The sequence below is a fragment of the Macadamia integrifolia genome, chromosome 7 (genome assembly GCF_013358625.1).
Source record: "Macadamia integrifolia cultivar HAES 741 chromosome 7, SCU_Mint_v3, whole genome shotgun sequence".
NCBI classification, from domain to species: domain Eukaryota; kingdom Viridiplantae; phylum Streptophyta; class Magnoliopsida; order Proteales; family Proteaceae; genus Macadamia; species Macadamia integrifolia.
The window spans coordinates 25,446,773-25,459,781 of NC_056563.1; the positions used below are offsets into that span (position 1 = coordinate 25,446,773).

The 13,009-nt window shown below is 39.1% G+C and overlaps 1 protein-coding gene across 1 annotated transcript; it reads right to left on the bottom strand.

The window, feature by feature from the left end:
• Nucleotides 1–3,228: 3,228 nt before the first annotated feature.
• LOC122084304 (subtilisin-like protease SBT1.6) lies at nt 3,229–6,019 on the bottom strand. The gene has a single exon (XM_042652439.1). The coding sequence runs from the start codon at nt 5,940–5,942 to the stop codon at nt 3,531–3,533; it is 2,412 nt and encodes an 803-aa protein (XP_042508373.1). The 5' UTR covers nt 5,943–6,019; the 3' UTR covers nt 3,229–3,530.
• Nucleotides 6,020–13,009: the final 6,990 nt, after the last annotated feature.

Below are 13,009 nucleotides of genomic sequence, written 5' to 3' on the forward strand. Positions count from 1 at the left end.
AAAAACAAAAAGCTTAATTACCACTCTCTCTCAAGTTTATATATTTTTTCTTTTATAATTATTCATGTAATTATGGAAAATAATATTACAAAAAATCACTAGACAAATATGAATCATCCTTTATTATATATAAATATATATATATATATATATATGGCCTTAAATTAATGTCTTCTTTTGTGTATTTGAGAATGATACAAATACCCCGTGCATGTTTCAAAAATGATAAATACACCCGCAACGTTATTCTAACCCATTAAGTGATAATGTAATTATTAGTTATTTTCGTGAATGGTCAAAATACCCCTATTGATTAAGATTCAATCAGAAAAAGCAAAGACTAATGATTAAGGTTTGAAGCCACTACATTAGTCACAGCTTGCAACTCACCCTCATATCTCTCCCATCTCCTTCCTCGTTGGTAGCCGTGAGAGATGGAATTTGAAGCATCATAATTCCTAAATCATATTAAAGATCTTATCAATACACCATGAATTGTTTTAATACAAGAAGGAGAAACGACATACCGTTTATTGTCGATAACGTATTATTTCCAGCAGAACTTGATGTAGCCATTGATGCTATCCTTGCATGAATAAACAATCTTTCTTCTTCTTCAATGAAGGTAAGTTTCTATTTTCTCAATGCACTCTTCCAATGGATGAGATTAGTATGAAACCATACAAGGTAACCTAGTCTCAATTAATAACATAATGCTTATCTCTCATTAACCTAGTCTCCTTCAATGGAGGTAAATCTTTCCTATTTGGAATCAAACTAATATAGGTGAGTATCTTTAATAGAATCAAAGATATTTACAATCAAATCAAATAGTGTTTCCATAATGAATCCAATCAATAGTCAATTGGGATAAAGAAAACAAATAAAATTTCTATAAGAATTCAAAGGGACCATGTTTTGGAAACAGATGGAACTTGATTACTGGGGGCGGTGAGACGTAGAAGCCGCAGCAAGAGGAGAGGGAGAGAGAGAGAGAAAGAGAGAAAGAGAGGCAACAATCAAAACGTCACTGGATCGCTGCAATGAGGTTTTGGAGAAGAAGAAGAAGAAGAAGAAGAAGATTATAGAGAGTCGGTAGCAAGTTGAAGATGACTAAAGGATAAAACAATCATTTTACTTAGATATGTTTTTTGCGTTTGAGATGACGGTATAATCGTCTTCCACATTAATGACTAACATACGGCTAAAAATGTAGGTGTGTCTGTCATTTTTCAAACTTGCAGTGTCCATGTCATTCTTGAAAACAAAAGAGGCAGGTGTTGATTTATGACTAAAGTTCAAGGGGGGAGAGTGTAACTTTAATATATATATCTTTTTTTTTAAATCTAAATCATCTACTCCCACTATGAGTTATTAGAGTGCACAATAATGTCAAGGTTACTGGTACATAAACATGGACACATAGGACACATGTACCATACAAATTGGGATATTTGGCTGATGGATCCTTGCCAACCTCATTATGTCACTTCATTATTTATCACTTGATAATACATGGATTAGTTTCTATTTCAATTGATTCTAATCCAAATCAATTGATTCGACCAATTCAATATTAATTTTTTAATTCATATTTTGAATAAATAAAAAAAACTTCCACATTTGCAACTCACCAGGGACAGTCAGCACCTTCCCCAAAAGCTAAGCACGCTGAAACTTGGAAAGGGTTTTCTTAATACTCGAAGAGAAGGGGCAGGAATAACTTGTTAATGTTCTCATTCATTCCCTTTCAATTATTTATTTATTTATTTTGGGGTGGTGGAAGTTAATGCATAAGGGTGTCAATATATAATCGAAACCATTTATCGGAATCGAAATCAATCGATTATAACCGAATCGAACCACACCATTGTAAATTGATCCGATTTTGGTTTTATAGGTCATAATTCCAGTTCAAAACCGAACCAAACCAAAAAACCAATGGTTAACTGACACCTAGTATTAAAGACTTAAAGTATTTTTGAATTTCAATGGATCTTTACGAAAAAAAAGGGAGAAAAAAAAAAAAAACAAAGTACTAACTGAGAAGGGAGCTTCACTTTTACACGATCACACTTCTTCATTTTCTGATTTCTAGGATCATATTTAATTAGTTATAATATGTGTAGTCTTTTACATAGAAAGTATATTGTCTTTGGCAAAATAAATATATATTGTCTTAACTCTTTAGGAAATTTAGTATGTGTAGGATTCGCATTAGTTGTAGGATGCAAACCATTTTCTAAAACAACACTATTAACCCCATGTAAACCGGTTGTGAACAGAATAATAAAAACCGATTAAAAACCGTTAAAACCAAAACCAGATTAAAATGATTATGATTTCACTTTATTCCTATCCGTTGCGATTTTGGTTTCATCTTATCAAAATATAAACCGAACTAAAACCAAACCGAATAACCAAAACCGCACCATTTGACACCCCTAATAGTGGATTAGTGATATGTTTCTATTTGGTTATCACTCCATAATTAGCTCAAATTATTCATGCTAATCAAGCTTTAAATGAGCTAATTAACTAACTAGGCTTTGGTTGATTACCCATCGATTACAATATTCAATAGATTTTGATTAGATGACCATTGGCCACTTCCTTACATCCAGGAAGTTCGATTATTAATTGGTCTATGGTTAAATTTGCCACATTTAATAATGGATCAGAGCAATCTCAAGTTTCAATCGATCAACAACTTTTGACATATCTAGACTATACAAAAACAACTTCTCAACCTTATTCCAACTTACAACTTAATGAAATCGACTACATGGATCCATCTAAAAAAACCCTTCAAACAAAAGCGGGTTGAAATCGTCTGCAATTTTGATCTCATACAATTCCGTGAAATACCAACTTCAGGGGGTGACACGTGTATTGACACCAATGCAATGGTCAAGATCTGATACAACTAATAAAACCTTAAATCAGTGAAAAGTCATTTAAATCAGATATGAATCATTGGATTAGTATCAATACGCGTGTCAGCCCTGAAGGTGATATTTCATGGAATTGTACGAGATCGGTATTGCAGTCGATTTTTTTCCAACAAAAGAGGGACAGGCAGATGAGAGTTGAGAGATGAGAGATGAGCCCATAAAGTATGTCAGGTGGACCTTACCCCAATGACCTTAGAACCCCATGGGCCCATACCCCACGTGTAAACAGACATTACCAAACAAAACTATAGAAAATGGTTTGAGCAAATAACCGTTGTCTAATCAACTTTTAAATTCATATACTAAGCCTGGAAGGCTGGAAGTTTGTTTTGTAACTGAAACAGGAGTTTACACACTAACCCCACATAACATAAACAAAAAACGATCCCATCCATCCATCCATCCATCCCATCACTCTTTCCAACCCATCCCTCTCTACCCGATGCACACATGACCCAAAGCCCAAACGAAGAACGAAGCGTAGCTGAGTTATCCAAACATACTCCGCTGATGCACTCTACCTCCTTAAAAGTTTTAATCTGCCACAAGGATCTCAATCTAACGGTTGAAATCTAATTACAAAATCTGCATCTGTGTGACCGCTATGGGGCTCCGAACCACATGCGTTCCGTCGGACCAAGACAGCGACCCGAAAACCGCACCAGTGTCATCTAATACTAGATTCTGAGTGTCGGCCGATACCATCACAGCAAAACTCCGCTTCTTCACCGTCTCCGAGAACACCAGCTTCGCCGGCTTCACGGTCACCGATACCCCTCTCGGTAAGGCTTCCAATTTTGATCTGTAAACCGAGTTCCCCGCCCCGACATTCGTCACTGTCCGAATCATTGTCTTACTCACGACCCCACGCGCCGCCGTATCAAATAAAGCCGTGATGGACGGGTAGTTCAGGTTAGCCGGAGACTGTTTCTTCACCGGACACCTAGGAGGTGTTTTTGTGATTATTTGGATCGTCTTTGGCCCGTAACCAATAGAGCACAAGAAGTTCACGTAGTCGTCGTTGGTGATGTCATATACGAGTCCAGGGTCGATTGCTCGATCGAGATTAAGAAGGCCAGAGCCGACATCGTAAGGCGTCGATGGCTTACCAGTGGACTCATCGATCATGGGTTGGAGACGGTTGTCGACGATGCTCGCAGTAGTCATCATTGCAGAACGAATAGCAGCAGGGCTCCAATCTGGGTGGGCCGACTTGAGTAAGGCGGCGGCCCCGCTCACATGGGGGCAAGCCATGGATGTGCCTGAGAGAATGCTGAACTCAGTTCTCCGGACGTCGGAATCTAAGCCGGTCGGTCCTACCGCGTCTGTCCATGCGGCCAGAATGTTGACACCAGGGGCGATCAAGTCTGGTTTGAGGATCTCCGGGTCTATACCGTTGGGTCCTCGACCAGAGAAGGAGGCCACCACGGGTGCTGGCTTCACGCCAATGACGGTGCCGCGGAAGGCGATGGTGGCCGTCGGAACGGAAGAAGAAGAAACGTAAGCTTTGACTGCGTCACCTTCATTGGCGCCCACTGCACAAGCAGGGATGAGGTGAGCATCGCCCACAAGACCTTCACCATTCGAAGGCCCATTGGCGAGGATCATTCCAACGCCACCTGCTTTCTCGACGACTAAACCCTTTGCGACACGCGGATTACTCCCCCGATCACAGATTACGATCTTGCCTCTGACGAGTTTTGGATCGAGAGAATTCTCCATACAGAGTGAAGTGGAAAGTACTCCCGATTTGCCGGGGTAAACCAGCGGAAACATTTTGCCGTACAGCGGTTTACCAGAGTAGAGAGAGACACCTGAGAGCTTCCGTCCATCACCAAGAATTACATCGGCCGGAAAATTACGATCGATAGTTCCAGCTCCGACGGTAGTAAGCCATGGTGCGAGGTTAGTTACAGACATTCCGTTGGGGCCATCGTTACCAGCAGAGGAGGAGACGAATACCCCTTTAGAAACGGCGCCATAAGCTCCGATAGCAATTGGATCGAGATAATAAGGAGAGGAAATTCCGTCACCTCCTCCGATGGAAATGGAAATGACGTCTACCCCGTCCGCCACAGCACGATCGAATGCAGCGAGAATGTCAGAGTCGAAGCAGCCAGAGCCCTTCCAGCACACTTTGTAGACTGCTAATCTAGCTTTTGGAGCGACACCCTTGGCGATTCCAGAAGCGTAGCCGGACATGTTCGCCTGAAAAACCTGACGACCCGCAGCAGTGGAGGCTGTATGTGTTCCATGGCCGTCTGAGTCTCTAGGCGATCGATACTCAACAGTGGCGTTAGCCAACTTGATATCGCTAGATCCATTCAGTCTCGCAGCCGCTTCATGGCCTCTGGCAAAAAATCTAGCTCCGACAAGCTTTTTATTGCAGTTAGCAGCGGTGAACTGAACTCCAGTCTCACAGACACCCTTCCACCGAGCTGGAACAGGGCCGAGATTGAGATCCGAGAAGCTCCGGCGCTCAGGCCAGACTCCGGTATCGAGAAGGCCAATTATTACATCGGAGCCATAGTCAGATCCCGACCAGAGGCCCTGCTGGTTTCGGAGGCCGAGAAATTGAGGAGAACGAGTGGTGTGGAGCTGGCGGCGACGATCTTCGAACATGGCGAGCACAGAGGGGTGTTTAACCACGGAAGCTGCCTGGTCAGGGGTTAAAGTGGCAGAGAAGCCATGGAAGACGGTATCATAAACATGAAGAATTTGAACTGGGTCGGCAAAGGCAGAGCTGTACCAGTGATAGTGAGAGGGGAAGATAGAAGGCTTGGAGTCCTCATCGACGCGGAAGATAAAGGTTTTGATGTTTGTCTGATCAACAGCTGAAATTGAAAGGGTTTGAAGTGGAAGACTAAAGAACAACAGAAAGAAGAAAATCAGCAAAGATTTCCAGAGAACTACAGGAACAGCCATGAGAGAGTATGGTTTTGAGCTTCGAAGTGTGAACTGAACTGGGTTTAGTTTTATAGTAATCATTCAGTTTAAACTATAAAAGTTTCATTATTACACTACTCACTGATCAGACTCAGACCTGGAACAAGAACATCTGAGAATCTGAGATTTTGGATTTAATACTTTTTCGATGGTTCTTGTCTTTGCAGTCTGCACTCCACAGAAGAGTCACGGTGATTGAGTGAGAACGAACAATGGAAGATGCAGTTGAGCTATGTTTGACAGTTGGATAGGCATCTCAGGGGAATTCTTCTAATCTAATGGATTATTAGTTCGCTAGAACTGGGTTTACCTGTCTTGGGTCTTCACAACATCATTTTCAGAAGAGTTTTGGTGGTTGAGAGGTGGGGTTTAAGTGATTGATGAGTCAGCCCTTAACTGACGGGAGCTTTAATGCTTTGCTGAAAGGAAAAGGAGATAGGGTCAGATGAGGTGTTTGGCGCTTGCGTTGATGAGAAACTGGGATTGAGAGAAGAAGGGTCCCAGTTCTTTTATGGTCTTTTCCCTTTCTCCTCGAAGACTAAAACCAAGCCCAAAATCGTAAACGTAAGGCTTCTTCGAACATCAGGGGGCCCAGGATGTTGTCTTACCTTGTAGAAGGAGCACATGGTAAAGCGATGGTATAGTCTCCGCAGTGGGCCCATATTTTTTAATCAGGGCCAAATCAAAACATGAATGATTACTTAGTTCTGGTTTCCCAGGTTGGGCCGCCGACGACCCAAGCAGAGCACCTCAGAACCATAGTTAGTAAATTCGGATTCGAGAATTATTTTGACGGATAATTATTCGGAATAATTCGACTGGTCAATTTAAGGGTTCGGTCAAAAAAGCAGACAAAATAAAAATCGAATTCGGATTCGGATTCGGATTCGGATTTGAGAATTATTCGATTACAAAAATAAAAGTCAGGCAAAAAATTCGGACCTTTTTTTTTTATATAATTTATTGTATCTTTTTTATTTATCAAGTAATTAATTTGATATGTATACCTAGAAAGAGCAAATTAATGTAGTTCAAATATACAATACAATAAAAAACTAGGAAAAAGCTGTCATTGGATTTACAAGTTGAGAAGCCTAAGATGTGTTAGTTTTTTCTGAGAGGGCAAGTCGGTGAGGCAGGACTCAGGAGTGCAGGACCGCAGGAGGCGGCAAGCGGCGAGGGCCATGAGGCAAGAGCCGCAGGACTCAGGAATCAGAACCCTTCTACCACCAGGAGAATCCTGCACAGATGTAAGTTCAACTGGCACAATAAGAGGATCTCCACCTCTATCAGGTTTCTCAGAATATATAGGACCCTGATTACTAACCCGTTGGTTTTATCATTAGCTTCTGTAGTGTCTCTGAGACTTTGACTAATTCGTCCTCATCAAAAGGAGCACCTATGTTTCCACTCTCAACTCTCAAGTCAGGAGGCGGGAGGTGAGAGGTGGCGAGCGACGAGGCAGCAAGCCGGCGATCGGCGAGGCAGGACTCAGGACTCAAGAGGCGAGATTGAGGGAGGCGACGAGCGATGAGGCAGCTAGGCTGTGTGCCGTGAGGCGGCGATCGACGATCGATGAGCGGCAAGGTGCAGAGTCTGTCTGCAGAGACCGTAAGAAATGGGAGGGGTGTGGTTTTCACTTTTCAAAGAGGGTAAGAGTTAAGACCGTTCGGTTTTGGTTTTTTATGTTTTGTTTTGTTTTTGTTTTTGTTTTTGTTTTTTTAAGTGGGTTAATGGTAATTGAATAATTCGGTTTAATCCGGTTCGTCACGATCTATTTTTTATTCGGATTCGGTCAAAAATTTTCATTTAATTTGAAAAATTCGATTCTTCTGAATAATTCGTGAATTATTCGGCCAAATTGCTAACTAGGCCTCAGACCATAGTTAGAAAATTCGGATTTGGGAATTATTCGGGTGGAGAATTATTCGAAATAATTCGATTGGTTAATTTAAGGATTCGGTCAAAAAAGCAGACAAAATATAAATCGGAGTTGGATTCGGATTCGAGAATTATTCGATTAAAAAAATAAAAGTCGGGCAAAAAATTTGGATATTATTTTTATAATTTATTGTATATTTTTTATTTATCAAGTTATTAATTTGATTTGTATACATAGAAAGAGCAAATTACTTTATACAATAAAGTAAAAAACTATGAAAAATTTGTCATTGAGCGATGGAAGCAATGGTTATTGTAATCCAATTTCTACTCATGAAATAGATTAGGCTCCAAAACAGTAAAAGCAAGATAAGTTTTACAACTACAATAAAACAAATAAATAAATTGACCACAAAAAATTTTCACTATTTTTTTGTTTGGGTTCACAAGACCCATATTGCACTAAGACGTACTAATTTTTCACAATTAAAGCAACAATATAAAAGAAGATTGATCGATAGGGCGATATGAATCTGTATTGGTCCCCCGGAACTTCAAATTATCCATCAAGGCTTGATATCTCCCCTATCTTAGGGTGAACTGATTAAGTTATCAGAAAGAAATGAAACAAAGAGTAGATTCGTACGATTGTTACAGAAGAATTATGTGGAGAAAAAAGATGGGAAGAAGGAGGCGGAAATTTAGAGGAGAAGAAGATTAAAAAAAAAAAACTATTTTAGTGGTGGGTACCGTGGGTTTCATATATGACGTTTTGTTTATTTGTTTGTTTGTTTGTTTGTTTTTTTAATATTGTTTGGGTGGATCGTATAATTCGGTGTAATTCGATTCGGCCCGAATTATTTACTTTTTAAAATCAAATTAGTAAAAAACGCATTTTTTACTAAATTTTATTTTTAATTCGGATTTGATCAGAATTTTTTATTTAATTTAGAAAAATTCTGTTCGACCGAATAATTAATTGTCAACTAGGCCTCAGACAAAAAATCTTAGCCCGCTTAGACTTGTCACGCTCATAACATGGCTGAATTGGCGCCCACAACCTTGGGCCACTTTCTTCAATAACCATAAGCAGGCTTGAGCCCGAAAACGCATAAAAAGTGATGGTGAGCATTGGACCGCTGAAAGGACCTGGCATGCATCACAGCTATTGAATCTTCACTATCACTCACCGCTGGCTGGCCAATGATCAACTTTAAAATATGCCAATGATAAAGTTTAGAGCATGGGGGTTGTATAAAAAAAGGGTTTGATCCAAACAAACTTTTGTGCTGTTCAACTCATTGTTTCAAGAATTCAAGCTCTAGCAAACCAACAGGGAAGCGGAAAAAGGCCAGCCACATCAGCATTAAAGGTTGGGTTTGGATTTTTGTTGGGACCCTTCTGGTGGGTTGGGCTCCTCTACTGTGCACAAGGGGTAGCAGCGTAGATCAGACGCTCAGAGCACCTCGAAGCCTGCACCCAGGTGTTGGGTTCCATGACGAGGAGCTCTTGGACGTCTGATCTGCGCTACCACCCCTTGTGCGCAATAGAGGAGCCCAACCTCAGTCGGATCTCTTCTAAGGATGTGAATTTGTAATCAAAACCATTTACTGAAATTGAATCGATCCATTTACACCAAAACCACAAAACTATTTAATAAATGGTGCGGTTATGGTTTCAAGTTTCAGGCTGATTAGCTAAATGGGTCAGGTCAGTTTTAACCGCGAAACCCATTGGTTCCAAACCGAATTGAAACTGTTTAAACCGAACCATTTAAAACCGTTTAAACCGATCCGATTAATCCGTATAACAATTAAATAAAGCAGGGGTAATAATCCGTATAACAATTAACAATTAAATTAAGTGTCCATCCTACTTTGGTATGATTTATTACAATTCAGTTCAAGTTTAGGCTTTAGATCATGAACTTATAATCCATATATGTTACTATTTGTTATCACAGATGGGGTGTTTTGGCTGAACCACCTGTCATTTTAATATTTTATGCCGTATAAGGCTAGATTTGGATATTGTATGATATTAATTCTATATGTTTGAGAATGACCATGTAAAGAAATAGCACTAGATTATCAAAGTAAGACATACCATCGATAATATAGAATCTCTTATTTGTGGTTGCCAATTATTTTTGGATAAGCTTATGATCTTTAGTTTAGAGATGGTTACAAGTTATAACAAATCGATTGTGAACTGTTTTACAAACCGTGTGGAATAAATCAAAATTGAAACGGTTTAAAATTGTGAAATCGACACCGTTTAGAAACCGGGGAAATCGAAACCGTTTACTAAACGGTGACAGTTTTAGAAAGTGGAATCGTTTAGTAAATGATACGATTATGATTTTAGTCAAATAAATGTAAACCAAATCGATCCACACCGTTTAAACCAAAATTGAACCGATTAACACCCTTAATCCCTTCTGCTGTGAACATTAAAATCTTCCCGCCATCTCTTTGGATGGATCCTAGTCTTTTCAATTATCTGCAGTTTTATGCTTCTAATGTAATGAAAGAATGAGAGAGAACTTTGGGCTGAGCTCATCCGTATGGCAGCTGCTACTGATAAAGCTTGGGCTGTCCTCGGTGACTTTTGTTGTTAGTGCTACTTCAGAAAAGCTATCCCCAGCAGCTACTTTGGGTCTGGTCAATCTATTGGATTTCTCAAGTTTAGGTATATTTTTGCTGATATTGACGATTTGGATCCAGATTCTGTTCTTTTAGCTGTGATTGGGCTTGACAAAGAGCAACTGGCTATGTTGAATACTTATTTTGGAATTTTATATGGCAACTACTTTAGTGGGTTAGTATCTAAAAGATGCTGGTAGTAGTGGACTAGGGATTTGGACTTCAAGGCAGTGGAAAAACCCAAACCATGATTTCCAAAATGGACCGATTTTACCTTGAGCCACGGGGAATCTCTTGAGCCACGGTGAAGGGGAATCTCTTGATCGCAGTTTTGGATGGATTTTAGAGAATATCAGGCAACTCTAGGAGGGTATTCTTGATGTTTTCCAATAGGAGGGGGTGGTTTAGGATCCTAAAATGATGGCTAAACCCTATATTATTGAGTGTAAAAAAAAATCTGCTTTTAAAATTGAACTGGAACAGTGGAATATTCAAATTCGAATTAATTATTTCAACTGCTTCAATTCTGACCAATTCCAACTAATTCCCAACTAATACGGGACGAATTGAATCAAATTGATGAAGACCAATCCCATATCCAGTTCCAAAATGTTAAAACTCAACCCAGAAGTCTACTGAAGACCTTCTGTTTAACAATTCTTTTTGAAGTGATTTTGTTGATTTTCCAGTTCTGAATCCCGACTGACTTGTTTGAAGAAAGATCACCTTTGTTTATTTTTCTCAAACCTGTCTGCTTTTATGGTTTAGGCCAAAAGGTAAACCCCAATTACACGCAACGACACCTAATTTATATAACAGATCAATCACAAGTAGACACAAACTGGAGACGTCTGTTAACATAGAGCGCCTTTGGACCAACAGAACTACACTCGGAATGTAAAGAAAGTCCACCTTAGAGCATTCTATAAAGAGGCAGTTACTAACTTGTGCTGGTAGAGCAGAAAAAGAGAAACCAAGAAAAGAATAGGAAATTTTTTGTGATTTGTCTTTGATCTTAATACAAGAGATATATTTTTTATTGTCATAAAAAGAATTTATTATGGAATTATGTCCCTTGATCATACTTTCCCATTCATAGCCCTATAGGCTATGTTCTTTACTAAGATAACCATTTCGTCGTTAGTCTTGAGACAAAAAAATTGGGTTAGCCAAAAATTAGATACATCCTAAAAAAGGGTTATGGCATTCCATGACAGGAAATTCCCTAGCTTTGCAATATCACTCCACATTTCGTCCACTTCCCATCCTTCCTTTCTTAGCTTGTTTCTTCCCATGGAGAAAGCCCGTGGTTGTTGATTTAATATTTTTCGAAATAGTTAAATTTGTAATTTCGAAGGTTCAACCAACCGTGTAGCCCTTCTAGAGCCTTTATAAGTTACATTCATCGTAGGATGAAACGTCATTTCTCCCACTGCACTGCAATCTACTCAACCCCAACTCAACTAATTCTTTTCTTCGAATTGTGCTCTGCCGAAGACATTCATTCATGGAGAATTTTGGAATTCTAGTAGTAGATCACAAGATGAGATGTAAGTCATGTAACCAATGGTTAGGTTGGTTACAACTTCACATCTTTATGTTATAGGTGAATGAAGATTTGTGATTTAGCTTTCAGAGCCAGTTCTTTTGGAGAGGCTGGATGATTCTGAAAAAAATATAATTATAGGTGGATTCATGGAAATAGACAATGTTTTTTCTTTTACAGAACATATGACAGAAGTGGCCTTCACAGAACAGATGCTAGATGCATTTTTGGGGTGTGATACATAAAGATTGCAAATGGATGTGTATTTTGGATGTGATATTATCAATAAAGACAGAAAATGGACATGTGTGGTATTTTTGTGTTTTTGGTATGGCAAATGCATAGTTTTTGTACAACCTTTTCTACCACATGTGAGCACAAGATCTTATGAATTGGCACAAATATGGTAAAATAGTTTTTAATCTTTTCCTTTGCATCATTTTGGATAATATTGTGTGTTTGCAGCAAGTTAACATGAATAGTTTTTTATGCAGAAAATGAATAGGCAAATGGATAGTTTTACATGAAACCTCCCACTAAAAATATGGTTTCCAGTGTTATCTGGAACAACTTATTGCAACAACAATTCCAAGAAGACCCACTAGATTTCTTCTGCTCTATTTATCCTGTCCATAAGGATTTGGAATATGTGTTGTAAACTACTACTCATTTGATGAAAGTAAAACCAACTAATGTCCCCCTGACCTCTAAAAATTGTACACAGTTCTTTCTGCAGAAAAGGCAGCCTTTGCTTTTGTGAGTATATTCATCACTGCCGAAAAACAGGACTTGTCAGTTCCTCTGTATGTAATTCAAATAACCCCTTTTCTTGTTTTGGTTGGCTTCCATTGTTCTACTCTAAGACAACCAAAATTAACAAACAAATAAAAAGACCTAAGAGAGTGAGTTATATTGACTTCGATCCGTCAAAATCTCTAAACTGTCTTTACTCTCAATTCTCAAATCCAAATAAGGAGGAATTGACAAAACATTGATTCATCCAAAAGATCCAAACCTGTTATATATGGTGTGGAAAT